This window comes from Myotis myotis, unplaced genomic scaffold, assembly GCF_014108235.1.
Source record: "Myotis myotis isolate mMyoMyo1 unplaced genomic scaffold, mMyoMyo1.p scaffold_m19_p_7, whole genome shotgun sequence".
Classification (NCBI taxonomy): Eukaryota; Metazoa; Chordata; class Mammalia; order Chiroptera; family Vespertilionidae; genus Myotis; species Myotis myotis.
The window spans coordinates 46,901,585-46,926,923 of record NW_023416379.1 but is presented as its reverse complement, the minus strand read 5'-3'; the positions used below and the strand labels follow the sequence as shown (position 1 = coordinate 46,926,923).

At 37.8% G+C, this 25,339-nt stretch overlaps 1 protein-coding gene across 8 annotated transcripts in view; it reads left to right on the top strand.

The window, feature by feature from the left end:
• The window catches only part of KLHL32 (kelch like family member 32), a 217,679-nt gene extending 194,812 nt beyond the window's left edge, over positions 1-22,867 (top strand). For all 8 annotated transcript variants that reach the window (XM_036317421.1, XM_036317420.1, XM_036317419.1 and 5 more), the window contains 4 exons: positions 3,680-3,738; positions 7,285-7,477; positions 9,461-9,555; positions 22,235-22,867. In XM_036317421.1, the coding sequence (XP_036173314.1) occupies positions 3,680-3,738; positions 7,285-7,477; positions 9,461-9,555; positions 22,235-22,396 (509 nt within the window). In that variant the 3' untranslated portion in view covers positions 22,397-22,867. The remainder of the gene's footprint in view (positions 1-3,679; positions 3,739-7,284; positions 7,478-9,460; positions 9,556-22,234) is intronic.
• Positions 22,868-25,339: the final 2,472 nt, after the last annotated feature.

Sequence of the window (25,339 nt, the reverse complement as noted above, 5' to 3'; positions counted from 1 at the left end):
CAGCTGATGCAGCTGTGGAAGACAGTAAATAATAATTCTGAAGAGGGTAAAGATAAACTGTGTGCCCTGCTTGGGAGAGAGGATGTAATAGCTACATTCTAATCCACTGGTGGTGCATTTAATCTATAATGGGCAGAGTTTGGTACATATAGTAGTGTAAATATTTTCAAATAGTGTCATAAACAGATAGTTTACTGCAGTAGATATTAATTCTGTCCCATATTTCTAAAACAAGTAGGTAAGCCATCAGAGTTTTGAAATAGTGGGTGGGAGCTTTACCCTCTGTTCCCTCTCATTTGGAGAAATGATTATAGGTGAGCTGGCTATTAATCTGGCGGTTATGGCCCAGATCCAAACTTGGCAATCATTTTAATACTGAAGACTTGTGAGGTCTCAATAGGTTTGGTTATTCTTGTGGAGAAAGAATTATAGCACATTCAGTTTTTAATCAGATAAGAAAAGGAAGGTTGGGAGGGAAAAGTAAACATACCGCTGTATTTATTTTGAGATACATTTTCACTCCATGTAGGCACTTGAGCCTCAGCTTTCTCAAGTGTGTTTTCTTTTCATTTTTAAAATGAGACATTCAATGAGAAACACAAAAAAGACTTTTTTTGAGGGCAGGAAGCTCATTTCTCTCTGTTATTTGCATTTCCTCCTTGGACAAATCTTTCATTAAGCTTAAAAAGTGGTTGCAAGCTTCAGAGAGAATTACAAAAATAAAAAGCCCTCCAGTTAATAATAGCCATGGTCAATTACATGAAAGATATAATCTCCTTACCAGAGCTGAATGAGAGAGTAATGACTGACCTGGACAGGTTCCCTCCCCTTCCTGTATCCATTAGTATTAATTGACTATTTCAGCTCAGTTGAGGGCTATGCACTAACCCTCTGCATTCTGGTTGACTTGACACCTGCCCATGGAGTTGATGGAGGTGACCTATTTAAAGTATCTGAACTGTCAAAGCAAAAGTGATAATGGACAAAGTAAAACAGACAAGGAAGACTTTATTCAAGACTATGGCACTAGTGGAGAGAGACCAGAAAGCAGTCCGAAATCAACTCCTCTGAAAAAAAGAGGCAAGAGGGTTTTTGTTTTTTAAAAAAATATATTTTATTGATTTGTTTACAGAGAGGAAGGGAGAGAGACAGAGAGTTAGAAACATCGATCAGCTGCCTCCTGCACATCTCCTACTGGGGATGTGCCCGCAACCCAGGTACATGCCCTTGACCGGAATTGAACCTGGGACCTTTCAGTCCACAGGCTGACGCTATCCACTGAGCCAAACCGGTTTCAGCTGCAAGAGGGTTTTTAAGACCAGGGGTGAACTAGTGGAAAAGTACCGAAGGGCTTTGGAGGAAGGTTGATCAATGTGAACTGTTGCGCACATTCAGTTATCCCTGAGTTGGTAAATGTTTTTCTCTGTTTGGGACATTTGTGTTTGCTGATTGGCACCCACCGAAGTTAGGCTCCTCCCCTCCATAGAAAATGGGAGATAGGGGCATGGTCTGCTTGGGGATTACATTTCAGTGGGATAGCTCCAGGTCTTGGAGGAAGATATTCCTCAGTCTAAAACTTGCAAGAAGCTTCCTAAATGATTTATCTCTTACAGAGTCCCAGAACGAATTTATAATTAAAAGTTTTCTAAAGTAAGTGCTCTATGAAAAGGGAAGTTAGGGGCCTAGAGGCAGGAAGAAGCCTGTGTATAGTCAAGCTGACAGGAATAAGGCTGTCTTGGACAGTATTGTAACAGTACTCATTAAAAAAAAATTATCTTTATTGCTGAAAGTATTACAGATGTCCCCTTTTTTCCCCCATTGACCCCTTTCCTCCTGCTCCCCCCGCCCCTCCCTCCAGACCTTTACCACACTATTATATGTGTCCATGGTTTATGCATATATGCATATAAATTGTTTGGTTAATCTCTTCCTGCCCTTCTCCCCACTTCCCTATCTGTTTCATGCCCCCAATGTCTCTGGATCTTTCAAAAAAAAATTCAATAGGAAACTTTTTGGTCTGCTTCAATTTTAGATATTTATTGCAAAAGTAGCTGCTAATCTTTGTGATACTTATTAAAATAAGAATGTTATTCATTTTATACAAGTGTCTAGTAATATGTGTGAGACAATATTTTTAAAGACAGAATTGGAGGGGAGAGGTACTTATATTTCTGTTATTGCCTAACATTTATATCATATTATTTTCTTTTTGCTGCTTTATTTTTTAGCTTTTCCATTTAATGGTAAAAATTAAAGTAGAATCAAGTATTTCTGTGTTTTATTGGGCTCGATGTATACCACAAACATGAAAAGAAGTATGGGAAATTTGGCTAAAGGTGTAATGATTTTTTTAGTTGTTCTTGATTAAGCAGAAGGTTTCAGGTTGTTTTGGATCTAAGCGGTTGTCAAGAGGGCTTTAAAAGAGTTGAGGACAGCAGCAACTATGCTCTAGCACTATGCTGTCCAGTATGTACATTAGCCACTTGTAGTTTACTGAGCGCTTGAAATGTGGCTAATCTGGACTGAGATATGCTATGTCAACTATACACTGGATTTTGAAGACAATATGAAAAAAAAATCTCAATATTTTTTACATTGATATCATGTTGAAAAGATAATATTTTGGCTATTTTTAGTGAAATGAAATTTATATTTGGTTTAATTTCACTGTTTTTACTTTTAATGTGGCTACTAGAATAGTTAAAATTGCATATGTGACTCACATTTGTGAGTCGTGTTATATTCTATTGGATAGCATTGGTTCTAGATTTCTTTTTTAAAATATGTTTTTATTGATTTGAGAGAAAGAGGAAGAGAGAGAGAGAGAAACATTGATCAGCTGCCTCCTGCATGCCCCCTACTGGGGATCCAGCCTGCAACGAGGGCATGTGCCCTGATGGTGATTGAACCAGTGACCTCTTGATACATGGGGCAACACTCAAGCAACTGAGCCACACTGACCACAGCTAGATTTCTTTTTATAAGTAATGTCTTTTCTTAGATATGGTTCTTCTAAAGCAGTGGTTCTCAACCTGTGGGTCGCGACCCCTTTGGCGGTCGAACGACCCTTTCACAGGGGTCGCCTAAGACCAACCTGCATATCAGATATTTACATTACGATTCATAACAGTAGCAACATTACAGTTATGAAGTAGCAACGAAAATAATTTTATGGTTGCGTCACAAAATGAGAAACTGTATTTAAAGGGCCAGAAGGTTGAGAACCACTGTTCTAAAGAGCTATCAGGATATCACTGTGTTAGTATATAGAAGACTAGAGATTAAAACTGTCAATTTAGCTAAAGACGAGAATTTTCTATAGAACTATGTTCCTGGCATAAACTGCAGAGATTTGTCTGTGTGCTGTATGCACTCCCCCTCCCTCTCTATTCATTTCCCCTCATTCTGGCCATGTTGAGCAGCTTGCCAGAATTGGGGATCTCTTGCTAATCTCTGCATACTTGTTGCTTGCTCTCAACTGGATTGCTTCTGAAATGTTTCTTGAAAATGAAACGGCTTCAAAATAAGCTTCTTAATTATGGCATAGGTTCACCACAAGGGTATACAAACAAATTCTCAACAGTAGCTAATTTTTCTTTAATTGTATCTCATTCTTATGTTGGAATATCCTATCTCTTATTCATGAAAGCTCTAACACGTGTTAATCCATTACATACAGGTGGAGTAACTAACACCGCACAGTATCAGAATAGACTAATGGTGTATGAACCTAACCAGGTAAGAATCCTATAAGAAGAGCTCATTACCTTAATTAAAATGAATTTTAAAAGATGTCTACAGTAATTAGTAGTTGGAATGCCAAGTCTACACACACACACACACACACGCACACACGCACACACACACACATGCATCTTAAACCTAGAAAGAAAAGGAAGCATCTGGATAAACTGCTTTTTGCTTCTTTTTTTTCTCTTTTCTCATAAAGTTTTAGCTCCTTCAGTTTTATTCTATACAACATGCTTAACTCTTTCAGAGTTTTGCCCAATGTAGAAAAAAGAGGAAGATATTTCCATTATCTCAAGTAGCTGTTCATATTCAGAGGCATCCAAAGAAAGGATTGGAATTGTCCTGTTGCTATGTCCTTTTAGAAAGCATGTCATGGGCGATGGGGGTGGACTTGCTTATGGTTTCATTATTCCAAAATAAAATAATGACTTTTATTTAACTCAGGATAGCCAAAATGTCCTAGAACAGGGTCTAGGACACATCCAAAGTAGAAGTAGCTGAAGAGTTTGTTTTTCATCTGATAACTGGGGCCTGGACTGAAAGCATTATGATGGCTCCTATCCCTCCTTCTGCCACTTCTCATGCACACATAACATCTCCCCTCCCCCCCAAAGAACTATTTTTATTCTCTTTTCTTCTACCTAAATATCTATGACTTTAGCAAATATGGGCTGAAATTTGCTATTTCTATGATTTTGGTCATGTCAATTTTTTCATGATTATGACAATATTCATAATGATTTAACCTGGGGATTTCATATTTGTCTGCTGGAAATACTGGAACATGAAACAACAGGTTGGCATTGGCTGTCCAATTTGGGATTAGCCACCAAATGTATGTCCAAAGTGACCTCATTCTATTTGGAATCTTTTTATTTTAAAATTACTTAATTCTGAATTTAACGAAGGTATTTCTGTCTTTGCAAGTGTGTTTCCTGATGTCATTAGAAGCTGTAGATTTCAGAGACCACATGTCCATGGGCCAGATGTCTCCAGAGGGATCATTAATTGCAGTTGCTTGAGTTCAGTGCACATGTGGTTAAAGAGGAAGAAGGTGTTAACGTTTCTCAAATGACTTCTGTCTCATGTTTGTACACACATGCTCTTTTTAAAAATTCTGCTGGCATATTGTTTACAGTGGGTTCTGGCAAACATCACATCTGCTTGCCTCTTGCTCAGAATCTCAATAACTCTATCATCCAGCCCCGGTGCTTATTTCACTGCGAGGCCTTTGTGGGGAGTCGATAATGCCCGCCATCTGCCACAGAGCACATCGCTACCTGCCAACAGGCAGGCTGGGGTGACCTCTGCTTCCCCACCACTGATTAGTATTCACGTGCTAGCTTATTAGGAATGACCCCACCAGGCCTCTCTGTTTCCTTGCCTTTGCAGCGGTTGTCGGCTCACCTGGCAGGCACGGCAGTGAAGGAGGCTAAAGATGTAATCAGGGGATGCAGGCAGGCTTTGCAAACCAGATGGGGTCCACAGTCCTATGGCAGGGGACCGGACTGCTAATGCAGACACCAATTTCTAATATTATTCAGGGTTGCCTCATAGAAAGCATCCTAAGAAAAGTGTCATCAGAGTTTTGAGGTAAATCCACTCCCATGTAATGTATTAAAGATATTTCTTAGCGAAATACCTGAAAGAAAGGTTTGACTATTTTATTAAAGATGACATTTAATTGGAAGGAGATTCTTAGTATGACATGTTTAAAAAGGAGAAGCAGCCCTAGCCGGTTTGGCTCAGCAGATAGAACATTGGCCTGCAGACCAAAGGGTCCCAGGTTCAATTCCAGTCAAGGGCATGTACCTTGGTTGCAGGCTCCTCCCTGGCCTGGGTCCTGGTCAGGGCTCATGCAAGAGGCAACCAATCGACATGTTTCTCTCTGTCTTTCCCTCTCTCTTCCGCTCTCCCTAAAAAATGAATGGAAAAATATCAGATGATGATGAAAAACAACAAAAAAGGAGGAACAGATAAATGCAAACCTTTCAAATTGTACAAACCACTTTCATTTTTTGAGTGTATCTTTAAAAGAGAAATTAGAAATGAGCTAATAGATATACCTTTAGTTAATACCCAATATTTATACAAAACATTTTCTTCTTCCTTTACAGCTTTGTGAACTATTGAAATTCTATGTATTCTAAACATCATAAGATTTTTTTTCTGGTCAAAATCCAATTTTTTCTTGGCAAAAAGGAACCTGGGTTATTCTTGTATGTTTTGTGTTTATGTAGAAAGAAAATGGTTATGTTTACTTACCTGTCCATTACTTAGTTGAGATATAAAATTAGTCATATTTTATTTTTATCTAATTTTACATTATATTTTAAATAGGAGCCTTATTGTAAGAGGTGTTGAGCATACTGTTCGTATTATTAAGAGTAACCCAGAACCAAATATTGCCTAAAATTATCATATAAAACTTGGCATTCTACAAAAACCAATAAATGCCTAGAAATAACTTTTCTCAGCTTGACAGAAAATGTGATTGTAAATACATTAAAGGGGGCTGATAAAAGGCAATGAAGGAATCCATTGCTGAACCAAATCTTAGCTCTTCCATTGATCTCAAGAGGTTAATCCTAGTAGAACAGCAAAGCCACCCTCATTCTAGCTTAGGTAGGGTCTGGGGATAGTCAGTGATTAACACAATACTTTTTAAAAAGTGTATATTTATTGGACATTTATTATGTGTGAGGCATTGTTCTAAATCAGTGGTTCTCAACCTTGGCTGCACATTAGAATCACCTGGGAATCTTTTTAAAATCCTGATTTCTGGGCCTCATCCTCCGGAAATTCTGTTCCTTTGTTATGGGGTGGGGCCACAACATTAGTAACAAAGAAATAGAATTTCTGGAGGATGAGGCCCAGAAATCAGGATTTTAAAAAGATTCCCAGGTGATTCTAATGTGCAGCCAAGGTTGAAAACCACTGTTCTAAATGCTTTATGTGTATTAGCTCATTTAACCTACACAACAGTCTTGGCAGGTGGCTATTATTACCCCAATGGGGAGGCACCATCGAGGGCATAACCAATGGTAGAGGTTCAGGTGTTTTGCATTGAGCTGCTGTTTTTTGCAAATGAGGAAACAGGCACAGAGAGGTCAAGTAAATTGTTCAAGGTTACACACAGGTTATGAAGTCAGGTATTCAAAGTCCAGAGCCTGTTTCTTAATCATCACACCACCTTAGTCAGTATACCTAGCCATGCACTTTCACTCTTAATTTGCATAAGTAAATTCTCTCAATTTCTATATTTTCATATGCTTCCTTTACAAATGCGAAATGCCCTATGAAATGCACCCGAACAAGAGGTAATGCCTTATGTAAGTTGAAAAATAGGGCTTGAATATGTGGGTATTTCTGCCCTTGTTCTCGGGGAAGAAGCCCATTCCTTTCAAAGTATATGAACAACATTTAAACAGAAGGTGACTGACAAACATTAGGTCCCCACTACTAACGAGGCACAGCTGTTCTCTGCCATGACGCTCTGCTATTAACAGAATTCACCTGAATTTCTTTTTCCAGAACAAGTGGATAAGCCGCAGCCCCATGCTGCAGAGAAGGGTCTACCACTCCATGGCTGCAGTCCATAGGAAGCTCTACGTCCTTGGAGGCAATGACCTGGACTACAATAACGACCGGATCCTGGTGCGGCATATAGATTCCTACAACATAGACACCGACCAATGGACGCGCTGTAATTTCAACCTGTTGACTGGCAAGTACCTTTGTTAAGTAAATCAGGAAAAGCTAGGATTCAAGAAGCTTCCTCTCTAAATACTGAGTACACGACAACAGAACAACTTGCTTTTATTAACTAGAAAGGTGCACATTCTTTATCTCACATAACTTTACCCCATCAGGTGGCTGAGCATCTAGTTTGACCTTTGTGTGTGCCCTCATGTGACTAAGAGGCATGTCAAGTCCATTACTGTCAATATATTAACATAGGAACTTGAATACAACTAGGAGGAACCAGGTGCGGAAAGAGTTAATGACTCTTTACAGAAGCAAATCATTTTTTACTTCTCATTACTTTTAGTTGTCATTTCTTTTTATTTTATTTATTTATTTACTTATTTATTTTGCGTTTACACTACCTCTGTAATGCATTTTGTATTTCATATGCTGTGCATGTCAAAACAAAACAGGCATTAATGGTCAGGGGTACATCCTTCCCAATGTCATCAGTTCCTACCCCACAATGAGACACTGAGGAGACCTTCTGGGTAGGAGTAATTTAGTGAGAGGCGGGATGGCTGGAGTTGGAGTGACCATCTGCATCAATGCACTCTGGTGTCAGAGCGAGGAGAGAAGTCAGGAAAGCTTGGAGGGCACAGTTGCAAGTTGGGAGTCTCTGCATGAGTCGTCATTTCTTGTAAGTACAGGAGAATGGTTTTCATTTTTTTGTCACTGTTGAATATTGTTTCTGGCTGTTTTCTCCTAAAGATTAAAGCTTTGAGCAGTTCTGAGCATAGGGGTGTGACAGCATTTCTGGGCACACACCGCCATCCCAGCCTTCCCACAGGGCAGCACTAGGGATGGGCCATCCTTATCCCGAAAGGGAATGAAAGGGAAGCGGTGAACAGCTTACCCCTGACATTTCTTTATGGAGTTGAACACTATTTCTCCCTTGTCAGCTTTGTCAATAACAACCACCAGTGACCGGATCCCTTCCAGGCTGCTCTGCTAATAGGAAAATCACAGACTCAGAATGGTGGGCAGACTAGTGCTTGGAGACGATTTAACATGCTGAGTGGGCCCTCAGCCACCTGCTGGTGCTGGGGAAACACCATTGAAGGCATAGCCAGTGGGAGAGGTTCAAGTGTTTTGCACTGAGCTGCTGTTTTTGTTTTGATTTTTAAGGCCCACCTACAAGTACTTAATTCTGGTGTAAGTTGCTGTAGAGGTAGGTGCCTGAGCCCTCGGTCCCTGGATCTGTCTGCTATAGGATCCAGCTTATTTATTACCCGAGTCAATCCTGTGTCAGCCCATCAATAAAAAGAGACTGTCTCACTCTTTGATGGCCTCAAGGGAAGAATATGTGGTAGTGAGTTATTCTGTCTTCTTTTTTAAATGGGGAAGGGACCTTTCATCATTTTGGCATGTCAGTATCTAGGGACTATCCAGGCTGGTCTCAGCTCAAGAACTTTAATATAGTCTTAAAGCTGTTGTGTATGTAAAGAGAGGGAGGGTAGTAACTTTGTCTTTTTGTCATTTGTCTTCATTTTGGGGCACGCTAGGGGCATGGCTCTGTTTTATTGGTTTCTTGGGGTTGCAGCTTTGGGGTTGCAGCTGTTACTTTACAAATGTAAGTATTTGCCTTAAAAGCATTCGTAGTACAAGAGGTTTTTTGCATTTCTAAAATACACCTTTTTTCCCGCTACTATAAATGTATGGCATGTGACAATATAAAACTCTCAATGGCTTATTATTACTGTATTTTATGCTGTTTTTACTAACTTGGCTAACCAGTGTTATGACCTGGTTCTGATCTGACACACATCCATTTGCTGAGAAATGGTGCTTAATTTCTCCCTCTGAGTAGTGGGAAGCAGCGATTCGTTGCTGCAGAAATCCTGTGGAGTATGCAAGTCCACCACAGGGCAAATTGTATCTCTCAGTGGCAAAAGGGTTCATTAAAACATGCAAGGAAAGGGATTTTTTTAAAAAAATTTTTATTCAATTCTCTTTACTTTAGGCCAAAATGAGTCTGGAGTTGCTGTCCATAATGAGAGAATCTATTTAGTTGGTGGATATTCGATTTGGACAAATGAGCCTCTGGCTTGTATCCAGGTGAGTGGTTGAAGTTCCTTTTGAAGTTTGTCAAGCAGTTCAGGGAGGTTATTTTTTGCAGTGCTGCTCCTGAAGGAAGAGATATTTACACGTAGAAAGAGGCTTGAGCTCCCATTGTGCAGCTAGTTCAGCCACTAAACCTCATCCAGCATCCCAAAAATGGTACTTAAGAAAGAGCTCTATTAAAAATGGAGAGGAAAACTTTGAAAATCTAGACATTTATGAAATAGTTCTTTCACACCCCAAAACTTCACAAATGTGTTTCTATTCCATTTCTTTATTTTCTATATTGTGATTTGCTCATTTCCATAAATGCCACCTACAAAGGTGTTCTTCCTTCCTGAAGAGTGAGCAGTAGGGGGCTATAATTGGTCTGATGGGGGCAACCTTTGCCTCAAAGAATAGTCATGGCTGGTCAGCATGTGAGCAGCCAAGGCTGGGCAAGTTGCCAGATAGGCCATTAAAAATAACAGTAGCTTTTGTTGATATACATATTATAAGGTATTATTATTATTTATTTATTACATTTTGTATCTTAGTTGTTTTTCTATTTTACATATTTTCTGATATCATATTGACATGTATTAGCCCTGACCTTTTTCCTGATCTCCATAAAAATACATCCTTATAACTACTCATGTTATCTAATATATTTGTGGGAAGATTAAAAAAATATCTTCATTGATTTTTAGAGAGAGACATATCTATGTGAGAGGGAAACATCAATTGGCTGCCTTCTGCACCCTCCCCAGTAGGGACTGAGCCAAACCCCAGCATGTGCTCTGACTGGGAATTGAACTGGCATCTGATTGTGACTGAAGAAAAATGTGTATATATTTAAAAAAATTTTTTTAAAGAAACTTTCTCATTTGTCTTAAGCTTTCAAAATGTCTTCTGCTCTTGATTTGTCTTGCCAGAGGTTTTTCTAGGGACTTTAACATACTTCTAGTATTGATATAGATAAAAATTAGCAAGAGTAGCATAGATATGAATTACAGTAATTCCCCTCTTATCCAAATTTTGCCTTTTGCTGTCTGTTACTCATGGTCAGCCACAATTGAACATATTACATGGAAAATTCCAGAAATAAGCAATTTATAAATTTAAAAGTGCACACTATTCTGCATAGTGTGATGAACTCTCTGACCCGTTGCATCTGCCCAGGACTGGAATCATCCGTTTGTCCAGCGTATCCACACTGTATATGGCTCTCCTCTCTTTAGTTACTTAGTGGCCAGCTTGGTTATCCGAGCCACTGTTGTGGTATCTCAGTGCTTGTGTTCAAGTAACTTTTATTTTACTTAATAATGGCCTGAAAGTGCAAGGGTAGTGATGCTGGTATTTTAGATATTCCAAAGAGAGGATGTAAAGTGTATATATTTATAGGAAGAAACAATAGTGTTTGGTACTATCCACAGTTTCAGACATCAGTGGAGGTCTTGGAATGTATCCACATGGATAAGGGGGTCTACTGTAACATAATTAACAAACTTTCTGAGTGGATCAAACAATTAGTGAGGATAATGTTCTTTTTTTTCTGTTTGAGATATAATTGACATTTAATATTTTATTAATTTAAAGTATACAACAGGAAGAGAGAAAATTCTTGCAAATTGTATTTTTTGAGGAACTATCATGTTTTCTATAGTGGCTGCGTCAATTTATGTTATCTACCAAGAGTGCGCAAAGGTTCTCGTATCTCCACATTTTCATGAATACTTATCTCTTGTCTTTTTTATGACAGCCATTATTTTTAACTTTATTGTTGAAAGTATTACAGTCGCCGCTTTTTTGACCCTCTCCACCCCAGGCCTTCCTCACAATAAGGTTTGAGATGACATCTTATTGTGTGTGGTTTTGGTTGGCATTTCCCTGATGATTAGTGATGTTGAGCACCTTTTCATGAACCTGTTGGCCATTTGTTATGTCTACTTTGGAAAAATATTCATTCGATCCTGTGCCCACTTTTTCAATCGGATTGTGTGTGTTTTTTCCTGATGAGTTTTATATCTTTATATTTTTTTGGATATTAACCGCCTGTCAAACATATGATTTGCAAGTACTTCCTCTCATTCTGTAGGTTGCCTTTTCGTGATCTTTAATTCCTTGAGGGATACCAGCTACCTTTTTAAGGTTTCTGAAAAGGGGGACCTTGCATATGAATTTAGGAAGTTGGCAGAGGATGAAGAGGATAAGGCTTCATGAAGGATAAACCTTGGAAGATGGACAGGGTACATAGATTGTTTGGAGTTTTTACAGCTGAATTGTATGAATCCTTTATATGTTTTGGTTATTAACCCTTCTCAGATATATGATTTGCAAATATTTTTCCCCATTTGATGGGTTGCATTTTCATTTTTTTTTTTTTAATGCTTTCCTTTGCTGTGCATTAGCTTTTTGGGTTGATATAGTCCCACTTGTTTATTTCTGCTTTTGCTGCCTTTGCTTTTGGTGTCAATTACAAAAAGAATTGTTGCCAAGACCAATGTGTTTTACCTCTGTGTTTTTTTTCTAATTTTATGGTCTCAGGTCATATGTTCAAGTCTTTAATCAATTTTGAATTGATTTTTGTGTATGGTATAAAATTGGGATCCAGTTTCATCTTTTTAAAAAAATATATTTTTATTGATTTCAGAGGAAGGGAGAGGGAGATAGAAACATCAATGATGAGAGAGAATCATTGATCAGCTGCCTCCTGCATGCCCCCCACTGGGGATCGAGCCTGCAACCCCAGGCATGTGCCCTTGATTGGAATCGAACTCAGGACCCTTCATTCCGTAGGCCGACGCTCTATCCACTGAGCCAAACCAGCCAGGGCTCCAGTTTCATTCTTTTGCATTTGTTTTTCTAGTTATCCCAGCACCATTTATTGAAGAGACTATCCTTTCCCACATTGTATGTTCTTGGCTTCTTTGTCAAAAATTAGTTGATTATATATACACTAGAGGCCCGGTGCACAAAAATTTGTGCACTCGGCGGGGGTGGGGGGAGTCTCTCAGCCCGGCCTGTGCCCTCTCGCAGTCTGGGACCCCTCGGGAGATAACGACCTACTGGCTTAGGCCTGCTCCCGGGTGGCAGAGGGCAGGCCTAATCCCTAGGTGCAACCCCTGGTCAGGCTCAGAGCAGGGCTGATTGGGGAATTGGGGCACCGCCCCCTGTCACACTTAAGGTCGATGGAGAGGTTGCAGAGCCACCCCGTCACGCACAGAGCAGGGCCGATCAGGGGGTTTGGGCGCTGCCCCCTGTCATGCTGATCCCGGTGCCGGGAGACCTCGAGGCTCCGCTGATCCCGGTGCTTGGAGGCATATTACCCTTTTACTATATAGAATAGAGGCCTGGTGCATGAGTGGGGGCTGGCTGGTTTGCCCTGAAGGGTGTCCCGGATCAGGGTGGGGGTCCCCACTGGGGTGCCTGGCCAGCCCGGATGAGGGGATGATGGCTGTTTGCAGCTGGTCACACACCCTTCAGGGTGGGGGTCCCCACTGGGGTGCCTGGCTAGTCTGGGTGAGGGGCTGAGGGCTGTTTTCAGGCTGGGACTGAAGCTCCCAACTGCTCCTTTTTTTCTTTTTTTATTCTGAGCCAGCTTTAGCTCTGAGGCTCCAGCTCTTAGGCCTCCGCTCCTGAAAGCAGGTATCTGGTTTGTTTAGGTTCTACAATCGAAACTCTGTATCAACTCCAGGTCTGAGATCCTGGCTAGCTGAAAGCTGGTTTCTGGGGTTTTGTTTAGCTTCTATTTTTGTAACTATGTTTCAAACTGCCAGCTCAGAGGCCTGCAGTGGCAGGCGGGGAACGTTGGAGTCCTCCGTCACTGAAGCAAGCAAGCCTCATGTTAGTTTCAAGCTGCCTGGCTGCCAGCCGCCATCTTGGCTGGCAGTTAATTTGCATATCTTGCTGATTAGCCAATGGGAAGGGTAGCGGTCCTACGCCAATTACCATGTTTCTCTTTTATTAGATAGGATGGGTTCATTTCTGGGCTCTCTATTCTGTTCCATTGATCTATTCCCCGCCACCCCCCGAAACAAACAAACAAAACCAGTGTTTTATTTACTGTAGTTTGAAATCAGAGTGTGTGATGCCTCCAGCTTTACTTACTTTCTCATGATTGCTTTGGCTATTTTTTTTTCTTTCTGTGTGTGGTTCCATATGAATTTTGGGGTTTTCCTGTGAAAAATGCCATTGGAACATTGATACGGATCACATTGCTTTTATTTTTCCCTTAGGAAATTTCCAAAAGACTGGGTTTTTTTTCTCATTTTTTATTGAATTTATTGGGGTGACACTGGTTAAGAAAATGATAAAAGTTTCAGGTGCACAATTTCATAACACATCATCTGTCACTGTATTGTGTTCACCACCAAAAACAAAGTCTCTTTCCATCACCATTTATCCCCCCTATACCTTCCTCCACCTACGCCAGGCCATCACCACACTCTTGTCCATGTCTGTGAGTTTTTCCTTTTTTGCTCAATCCCTCCACCATCCACCATCCCAACCTCCACCCCTGACAGCATTCAGCCTGCTATGCATGAGTCTGTCTATATTTTGCTTGTTGCTCATTTTGTTCATTAAATTCCATTGCTTTTAGTATAATAATTCTTCCAATACATGAGCACAGAATATTTTTTCCATTTACTTGTAACTTCATTTTCTTTCATAAATGTCTTACAGATTTCAGTACGTAGATATTTTCATCCTCTTGGTTAAATTCCTAGGTACTTTATTGTTTTTTATACACTTGTAAATGAAATTTCCTTAATTTCTCTGATAGTTTGGTGTTAGTGTATAGAAATGCAACAGGTCTTTGTACATTGATTTTGTATCCTACAAGTTTACTGAATTGATTTTTTAACTCTATAACAGTTCTTTGGTGGAGCCTTAGGGTTTTGTATTATATCATGTCATCTGCAGACAGGAAGTTTTATTTCTTTTAGTTTTATACCACCAAGTATGATGTTAGCTGTGGGCATGTCATATATGACATTTATTATGTTGAAGTATGTACCCAGTTTGTTGAGTTTTTTGGTTTTTTCTTTGAGGGGGTGCTTATAAAATGAATTTTATTTATTTATTTAAAATATATTTGTATTGATTTCAGAGAGAAAGGGAGAGATACAATCATCAATGATAAGAGAGAATCATTGGTGGCTGCCTCCTGCACACCCCCTACTGGGGATCAAGCCCACAACCCGGGCACGTGCCCTTGACCAGAGTCGAACCTGGAACCCTACAGTCCTCAGGCTGATGCTCCAGCTAGGGCTGATTTTTTTAAAATTTATCTTTAAAATTGAAAGTATTATAGATGTCCCCCCCCCTTTTTTTCTCCCATTGACCCCCTCCACTCCACACCCACTCCCTAGGCCTACTGCACTACTGTTTGTGTCCATGGGTTATGCCTACATGCATATAAGTTCTTTGGTTAATCTCTCTCCTACCTCCTCACCTCTGAGAGTTATCATGAATGGATGTTGAATTCATCAAATACTTGTACTATATCAGTTGAGATGAGCATATGCCTTTTATCTGCCATTTTGTTAATATGTCGTATTACATTGGTTGATTTACATATGTTGAACCATCCCTGAATCCCACTTTATCATAGTGTATGATCTTTCATTTATTATTTTTAATCCTCACCCATGTTTAGAGAGCTAAAGAAAGATTGATATGATAAAGATACATTTACTGGTTGCCTTCCATAGGCACCCCAAGTGATAGATCCTGCAACCCAGGTATGTGCCCTGACTGGGAATTGAACCGGCAATCTTTTGGTACACAGGATGATGCTCCAACCAACTGAACCACTCTGGCCGAGCTAGTGAATGATCTTTTAAATGTGTTGAATTTGGTGTACTATTTTGTTGAATTTTTACATCTATAGTCATCAGAGACACTGGCTTGTCATTTTCGTTTTTTGTAGTGCCCTTGCCTGGTTTTGGTATCAGGGTAATGGTGGCCTTGTGAAATTAGTTTGGAAGTTTGTCCTACTCTTAAATTTTTAAAAGAGTTTAAGAAGGATTGGTATTAATTCTTTAAATATTTGGTAGAATTCACCAGTAAATCCATCTAGTCCTGGACTCTTCTTTCTGGGAGGCTTCTGATTACCAATTCAATCTCCTTATTAGTAATTGGTCTTTTCATATTTTGTTTCTAGGAATGTATCCATTTCTTCTAGGTTGTCAAATTTGTTAGTGTAGAAGTTATAATGTCTCCTCCTTCATTTCTAATTTATTTGATATTTTTTTTCCTTGGTAAGTTGGGTTACAGGTTTGTCTACTTGGTGTATCTTTCCAAAAAAAAAAAAAAAAAAAAGTAGCTCTTAGTTTCACTAATACTTTCTGTTATCTCTTTTGTCTCTGATTCATTTATTTCCACTTCCTCTAACTTTGAGCTTGGTTTGTTCTTTTTTTAGATTAGGGGTCCTCAAACTGTGGCCCACCAAAAACATTTATCCGGCCCACCAGCTGTTTTTGCCGCCACTGCCTGTCCTGCTTAGCAGCCAACTTGTCCCGGGCCCGCAGTGCACATATGTGGAATGTCTGAGGGACAGTGAACTGGCCCCCTGTTTAAAAAGTTTGAGGACCTCTAGATCCTTGAGCTATAAATTTAGGTTTTTTTGTTTGAGTCCTTTTTTTCTTAGGCATTTATTACTATGACCTGCACTCTTAGAACTTATTTTGCTGTACTTCATAAGTTTTGATATGTTGTATTTCCATTTTCATTAGTCTCAAGATATATTTTGAGCTCTCTCTTTAATATTTTTATTGATTTCATAGAGGATGGGAGAGGGAGAGATTGAAACATCAATGATGAGACAGAGTCATTGATCCGCTATGGCCTGCATGACCTGCACTGGTGATTGAGCCTGCAACCTGGGCATGTACCCTGACTAGAAATTGAACCATGACCTCCTGGTTCACAGATTGACACTCAACCACTGAGCCACTCAGGCAGGGCTTGAGTTCTCTTTTGATTTCTTCTTTGCCCCTTTAGTTTTAAGTAGCGTGTTGATCTCTTCATATTTGTAATTTTCCCCATTTTTTTCTTATAATTGATATTTAGTTTCATACCCTATGATTTAAAAAGAGGCTTAATATTATTGCAGTCTTCTAAAATTCACTAAGACTTGTTTTGTGGCCTAAGATATATATATGATCTATCCTGGAGAAGTTCCAGAATATATTTTTCTTAAGCATAAATGAAATATGAACAAAAACATACCATGTACTAGTGTTAAGAACACTTTAATATATTTTAAAAATTTAAGTGTTGTGTAAACTATGATCTCTACAATGCAGTTAAGTTAGAACTTAAAAAGTTAAATAGCCTGGCCAGTAAATAATAAAGAGATAAACCCCTAAATATTCGGATAGAAGACATTGCTAAATAACTTAAAGGAGTCATAGTGAAAGTTTTTTAAAAAAATACCCCAAACTGACGGTTAGTGAAAAATAATAGCAAAGCTTGTGGGACAGATATAGCATAATACATTAGAGAATAAACTAAAGGTGGGAGATAATATAAATGAGAGGAAAGCAATAAACTATTAAACAGCAATACAATAGAAAAATATCAAAGCCACAAGTTAGTCCTTTGAAAATATTAAAGTCTTTAAATAAGTCTTTAGTTAATTGAATGCTGCTTAGTACTGGAGCTTGCTTATATCTTTTGGATAAAAATAAGCAAACTGCTCCCACAAGGAGTGCTTATAGTCTCTCATCCAAACATGTATTTGTCAGTCTTCACTGAGTTTTGGATTCCTTTTTATTTTTTACTTTACAGAATTTAAAACTTTGAAATGGGCAACAGGCAGTGCTCTGTTAATGACTTTTGGCTCTTCCTAATCAAATCTGTTGTCCTCAAAAGATGAAGTACTTGGGTATATTTTAAACCACTAAAGATATTCTAGAGCAGCCGTGGGCAAACTACGGCCCGCAGGCCGGATCCGGCCCGTTTGAAATGAATAAAACTATTGAAAAAAAAGACCGTACCCTTTTATGTAATGATGTTTACTTTGAATTTATATTAGTTCACACAAACACTCCATCTATGCTTTTGTTCCGGCCCTCCGGTCCAGTTTAAGAGCCCATTGTGGCCCTCGAGTCAAAAAGTTTGCTCACCCCTGTTCTACAGTAATCTCAGAATTAAGGTGATTTTATAAGAGGAGATTCATAGATACTTTGATCAATACCTGTATTAGAATACATTTTACCTCTTAAGATCAGATATTCTAATATATTTGCTTTTTAAAAAGTCAGCATTCTGGCTAGTTCTATGTTCCATTAGCCATTTTGACATACAAAATGATTCATTTTGCAAATGCTGTTGATTCTCTCGGCTGGCACACTGATCCTACAAAGCATAGGTAAATTTGATAAAAGCCTTTGCGAGTCTTTACTGTTATATATAATAAGTGTTCATATAAGCATTCAGATTGTCACTTAGAGATATCTGGAATGGAAGTCTTCATGGATAACAGATTTTAGTTATTGACAACTGGTTAGATTATATTATCATACATTCTAAACTATGGTTGCACAATCTCAAATACTTATTTTATGGGTGACTATGGAACTGCTTATTTTGGTTCACTAATAGTAATGTATTGATGGTTGGAGAGACTAGCTACATATTCAGAAGCAAACTTCTTTACTACTAGTTGGAAGAATATCCAATAGGCAAGCAAGATAATGGAAGACAGGAATAGTGTTTATGAGAAAATGTTGACTAGACATTAGAAATTCCTAAGTATAAATCAGCAGGTTGAAAAGTACAGGAAAATGGTGGAGAAAATAGTCTACATCTAAAAAACATCAACATTTAAATTTTTCATAAATCACAAATCTACATAATCCTTTTCTAAGGGCATGCATGATTGACTAAGATTAATGAAGTTCACACTTAAATAGTTCACATTAGTCCGTTAACATCCACAACTGAAGTCCTTTTTTTTCTATTGAAAATATCAGTCAATAAATTGTCGCATTAGGTTGCCCATTCTGTACTCTAATTAAAGCTTTAACTGTCATCTGTAGGCTTCAGCTACATAGCGATGAAGCATGTCAAATGTTGAGAAAGCCTATTATTTTATTTCCTCCTCCTACTTGACTTAGCATAGGAGGGCAACTCAAACAAGAGAAAAGCTTGCTCTTCAATGCATACTTGTTTAAAGATTGAGATTTGGACTTGTTAGTAATGAAGACTCATGGCAAATATTAAAAACTCCTGTGGAAAATGAGGTGCTCTCGTTTATGCAGTGGGTGTATAAGCAAACGTCTGGCACAAAGGTTGACTCCGATCTGGTGCACCATGGATGATGAGCAGCACAAAAGGGAGCGGCTGCGTAAGTGTTCGCACAAGTAGTCTGTTTCCAGATCACCTCCACTGCTCTTCACTTATTACTTTTTCTATTTTATTTTTTGGCTAGAGGGTATGTTGTCAAGCTGGTACCTCCTTCTCTCCAATGCCTTCTTTCTGGCAGTTTACAGGAGAGTACTTCGGAGAAAAACTGCCAACACCTCCTTTGCCCTTCTCACAGATTAAAAAGATTATATTTCCTTAACATATACAGTCTCTGTTGTTCCATGGAACCAGAAAAAAGGCTCTCTGGATGATGACCTTGACTGTTATATTGCCTCCTAAAAATTTATTCAGATGAGGGGATGTCATGAATGGCACAAATTTCTTGCTCTTGGGTTGCAACTTTGAGTTCAGTTATTGGCTCTACCACTTACTATCTGTCTGACTTTTAGAAGTCATTGAACTTTCTCTTTAACTCAGTTTTCTTCTCTGTTAGTTGAAGATAATACTTAACTTTATATAGTTAAAGTAAATATAGGAAGATCCCTACTTTCTATATTCAATGAATACTAATCAAAATCCCATTGAGATTTTCCTTTTTCATAGGAGGGTGGGGAACACTTTTCAAATTCTCTAGGAAAGTAAACATGTAAGTATAACCAAGAAAAAATTTTAAGTGAATGGGGGAGACTTGCCTTACCCAGTCAAAATAACTGTAAATGTAGTACCGCACGAAGACACATAAGTCAAAAAAAGATAAAAACTTAAGTTTGCATGTAGCCTATAATAAAGATATTTTAAATTACTAGTATCTGGGTATATTGTTTAGTAAATGGGGTGAGATACCTAGTGTTCATTTGGGGGAAAGTAGCTGTAAGTGTAATCTTTTATTTTATGCCTTAGTGATTTTCTCCTTTATGAGCTTGGAGCACCAAATCTCAATAGCCCCTTTCATCTGCAATAATACATTATTACAGTTAAAGATTTCAGAATTATTTACTGAGGTGATAGTTGGAGGCAAGAGAGTGGACAAGATCATTAAAGAAGAGTAACAACAGGTCTGTGGTTGAAATATTGGATCATTCCTACATTTAGCAAGTAGGTGGAGGAAAAGGGACCAGAGGTAGAAAGCTATTAATAGGACAATGTCAGTGATAAACTTACTAATTTCTTTAAAAGTATGGAATCCAAGGGAGAAAAGGTTTTACTTAATTTTTATTTTAAAAAATTTAAGTATAGTTGACATGCAATATTTAGTTTCAGGCATACAACACAATGATTTCACATGGGATTTTTCTTTCAAATATTTTATTTCTGGTTGTCTTTTCTTTTCCGCTTAAAGAAGATCAACATTTCTTATAAAGCAGATTTGGTGGTCTTATAATTTCATTTACTTTTTTTCCTGTCTGGGACACTCTTCACCTCTCCTTCAGTTCTGAATGATCTTTCCAGGAGTATTCTAGGTTGTAGAATCCTTCCTTTCAGCACATTAAAAAATGTCCTGCCACTCCCTTCTGGGCTGTAGCTTTGTTGCTGATAAACTTTTGGGGTTTTCTTTTATATGACTAGTTGTTTTCCTCCTTCAAGTCTCCATCTTGAAGTTTTGCCATTTTAATTACAATATCTTGTTTGAAACTCTGTGCTTCCTGGACTTATTTTTTAAAATACATTTTCTGTTCCTTCTCTCCGTTTCCCTCCTGGGATTCCCATGTGAATGTTAATGCGCTTGATGTCCCAGGAGTCCCTTAACGATTCTTTAAAGAACTTTTCTTTCTTTTTGCTATTCTACTTGGGTGATTTCCACTCATCAGTCTTCCACATCATTAATCTGTTCTTCTGTATTATCTAATATGCTGTGGGTTTCTCCTAGTGTATTATTTTCATTTCAGTTATTGTGTTGTTGTTTTTTGTTTGTTTTTTTTTAGCTCTGATTGACTCTTTGTTATACTTGCTTTTTGTTGAAGTTCTTCCGGAGTTCCTCTCTTCTACTCTGTTTGGTGAACATCCTTATGACTGTTTGAATTCTTTATCAGGCAAATTTCTCATTTCCACTTCATTAGGGTATTTTGTTTTTACTTTGGGGGGTGAGGTGGGCTGGTTTTTATTCCTTCATTTGGGACATATTCTTTGTCTTCTCATTGCACTTGTATTTCTGTGTTTATATAAATTAGATGAAACTGCTCTCTCCAAATCTCAAAAAAATGGTCTTATATAGAAGCAATCTGTGTGTTGATTGGGTGTGCCAGGTAGTTTGAGGAGGCACATTAGAGCTTGGGGTAGGTGCCTGGGCTACTGGCTGGCGTGGGCTCTGAGAGAGGCAGCCCAGTGTGCATGAGCAACAGTGGGCTCTGGGAGTGGTGACCCAGTGCACATGCGTGAGTGTGTTGGGAACCTGTTAATCCCGCTGTTTGAGGGTGAGCTGCATCACCTGTGCTACTGCCGTCTTGGACCTTTTCCAGGGAAGGTTTTAAATGAGGTTAGAGCAGTGGTTCTCAACCTTGGCTGCACATTAGAATCACCTGGGAATCTTTTTAAAATCCTGATTTCCGGGCCTCATCCTCTGGAAATTCTGTTTCTTTGTTACTAATGTTGTGGCGCCACCCCATAACAAAGAAACAGAATTTCCGGAGGATGAGGCCCGGAAATCAGGATTTTAAAAAGATTCCCAGGTGATTCTAATGTGCAGCCAAGGTTGAGAACCACTGGGTTAGAGGGTGTTCAAATAGAGATAGATTAAGGTGTTTGGGGCTGGAAAGAACTTAATGGATTTGACAAATGAGATATAACCAACTTTCCTAATGAATATTTCTAGTACTAGTAAGATTGTCAGATTTGGTGAAATGTCAGCAGGAACAGACTAACAAAGAGACTCTTTTCCATATATGAAGAGATAGAACTCTAGGTTAAAAAGGAAATGACGAGAAAATTTCCAGAATCAATGGAACTGATTACGAATTTGCTACTAAGCTGTCCTGTATGTTCTGACATCCAGACAGAGCTGGATGTCACCAGTTTTGAGAATAATGCTGGAAGGTCAATGTTGTTTTCCCCAGTTTACAACTGAGCATTTGTAACCCAACATATGACAACACCTACTAACTAGTTTGAACATGTTATTTAAGCAGCCTAAGAATAATGCTAACTATCTCATCACTCTTCTGAAGATTAAATTATTGTAAATATATACCTATGTGTACACACAAGTATATAAACACTAGGCAGGGACTTAGTACATATATTTGGTATTATAATGTAAGAAAAATAGCAATGGCTAAGGTATGGTCATGATGGCATAACTGAACTGCGGACTTCCTTTTATGTGTACACAGCTTTATTCTGAGCAGTCATGTCTGACATGCAGGCTTCTTCTCTTCCTTTATAGGTACTGGATGTAAGTAGAGAAGGCAAGGAAGAAGTATTCTATGGGCCTACACTCCCTTTTGCTTCCAATGGAATAGCAGCATGCTTCCTTCCAGCTCCATATTTCACATGCCCTAATCTTCAAACTCTTCAAGTGCCTCATCACAGGATTGGCACCATCTGAAAAGCCAATGCTCTGTGGATAACCATCACAAACAGGAGGAAAAAAAAGCCTGACTTTTGGATACTGGGCATGAAAAGACTGAGTGCTCAAATGCTTCCTTGTCTTGTTTTATAGGTCTTATATTCAGATAAACATTAGGAAAAAAAGAACAATTTTCTAAAATACATAACTGAAAATTCCCGTCAGCCTTTACAGTGTATGTAATGTACAATACAATAGCATATGTATGACTTCTTTGTGGTGTAGCTTAGTGCCAACTTAATGGTCCATTACTGTTCTATGGGTTATTAGAGCATTTTTTTCTAACCAGTGCTGTCTAGGACAACATGACAGCACTAGTAAGTCAATTTATTTCCAAGTACTGTCATCATTGATTTCTAAAAAACTTCAACACTCAATCCCTTTGCTACTTAAGCCTGGGTTTGTAATTTTTCTTTAAAAATTTAACATTAGACAGCCCTATTCAATAGAGACCCAGCATTATGACATCATGAATTTTTAAATGCCATAATGCATTTAAGTTAATATGACTAATAGAAGTACACTGGAATATTCCAGTGTACTTCTATTAGTCATATTAACTTAAATTATCACAGAGTAATAATAATTACTCTGTGAGCTTGGGCTTAACTTTAGAGAGCTTCAGTTTTCCAACTGTTTAAAAGGATAATTAGTGATTTCCATATCAATTTAGAAGAACGGTGTGAGGATTAGGCAAATGCACTGAAGTACTTCACCTAAGAAAAAAATGTTACTCAAATTCCAAGGTATTTTACTGTCTTAAGAATCTTGTACCAAACAGGGAGATTATTTTTGAATTTATAAATTACTAGGTAGAACTTCAAACACATGCTATAGAATAAATGATTCTAAAAGCAGGTGAAAGAGATAATGCTAATTAGAAAAAAGGGACTTCACAAGCCCAAAGAATCCTAAACTTGCACAAATCCTTGCCTCAAATAACTCTCTCAAATATCTCATTTAAATTCATTTACTGAAAAGTGACATTTTATACTCAAAAAATTTAGCTGTACTAATTTTGGTACCATAAAGTGCTTTGACATAAATTTGAACCTAGAATCAGTAATTCTAACAAAAGTTTTTCCACTTTGTTAAAGGTTATGTCAATCTTGAGTGCTTGTGGGATTCTTTCCCATCACCAATACACATATTATTACCACTTTTAATAATGCATAAGGATTTTTTTAGGCTAGGTTTTTGGATCTGCTTTGTCCATAACCAAAAAGAAAACAACTCAATAATCAATTTTAACAAAGTCAACAAACAAACAAAAATGTGTGTCTTCCCCTTTTCCTAATCTAAGTCACCTTTATTAAAAAGACTTCACTGACTTTTTCCCTAGACATAGTTTAATCATTCAGCAGTCCTTGGTTTACAGGAAATTCTAATTATATTCATGTAAACACTTTAAAGATTTTTATTCTAAATACAGAATTCACTAATCTTATACATTATAAGATACCTAAAATATATATCTTCTGGCTATCCAGATTTAAGAGTGGGATGGGGAGAGAAATTAGGAGTAAGAAGACAAAGTAAATTTTAAAGAACAGAGATTTAGTTTAGACAAACAAAAAAACCCTGAGAGTATTTTTACAGTTCTGAAAGTGATATAGATAAATTTATATTTAGAAGGATGACAATCTCTTTAAAAGGTGTAAACCATCTAAACTAAATTTTTAAAATGCCTTACCAGGTCAGGAAAATGTACAGCATTTCAGAATGTTTTCAACAAGGACCTATGCAAGAAATATTTGATTCATTAATTCTTCTACTTGACATATAGATTTTTCCCTGTAGCAGTTTTACCTTATAAAACCATTAGTCTATTTGTAACCCCAGACCCTATATCCAACAAGTAAAAGGGAAATGGTCTAAAAATAAGTTTGTTTAATGGTAACTGAAGGCAGCCTAAGAGTACTCTTGATTTTCTTCTGTGTGGATTTCTAACTATTCATTTTAAACAAATCAGTATCTATTGTCAAACTCTTCCATGGTGAACATAGTATTCAAAGAATTGAACTCAGAATTTATAAAAGCTTTACATAATTTTCAGAAACTTTATAAAGCCTTTATAAGTACAGCCCAACAACAGAAAACTACTACATCTCTCCCCTAAGAAAAGAAAAAGAACACAAAGATCACTTATAATTAGATCCTTTCCCTAAAATCATCAATAGTAAGAGCTAATAAGAAAAAAAAAACTATGTTTGGTCATTGAAACTAGTCATATATTTTTCCACTTAAGTGTACTATTCTATAGCAATTCATCTTCTAGTTTCACTTTTCAAAATTAAAGATCATATTGTTTTTATATTCAAATTATCAATGTGAATTTCCATAGATCACGAAACTTCCAACCATTTAAGCATCATTTCAGTATTTTACTTTTAAAAAGAAGCAGTACTACATAGATACTGACAGTGTTCTTAGTGTGGGAGGAAAAGCCAGCAAAGATATGAATCTCTAAAATGTAAAATGCAATAAAATTCTTTGGGTTCTTAACATAATGCCAGTTAGGTTATGATTAGGGTACCTTTTACACTTCTTCTCTTCATGTTTTCCTTGTTTAACTAGATGTATATTGTATTCCCTTCAGACACTGCAATAGCTGGAAAACTAGTGTTTTACAGAAGAGTATGAAAGCAATAGTATAAAATAGAAATTATTTTGGTTTTCAAGTAGTCAATCTGTCATAAAAAGGGAAGTTGAATAATCATAGGTACAGACTAAGTTAAATACATTTTTATTACATATCCTTAATATATGCACAAAATAACTTATAAACATGTTTATAATATAAGAATGCCCAGAATTCTTCTAAAAGTACAATTTGCAAATGCAATAATCAAATAACTATTAGCACACCAAAACTTTAATAAGCAGAAAATGGTCAATTTCAATCATATGGTACTGATTTTG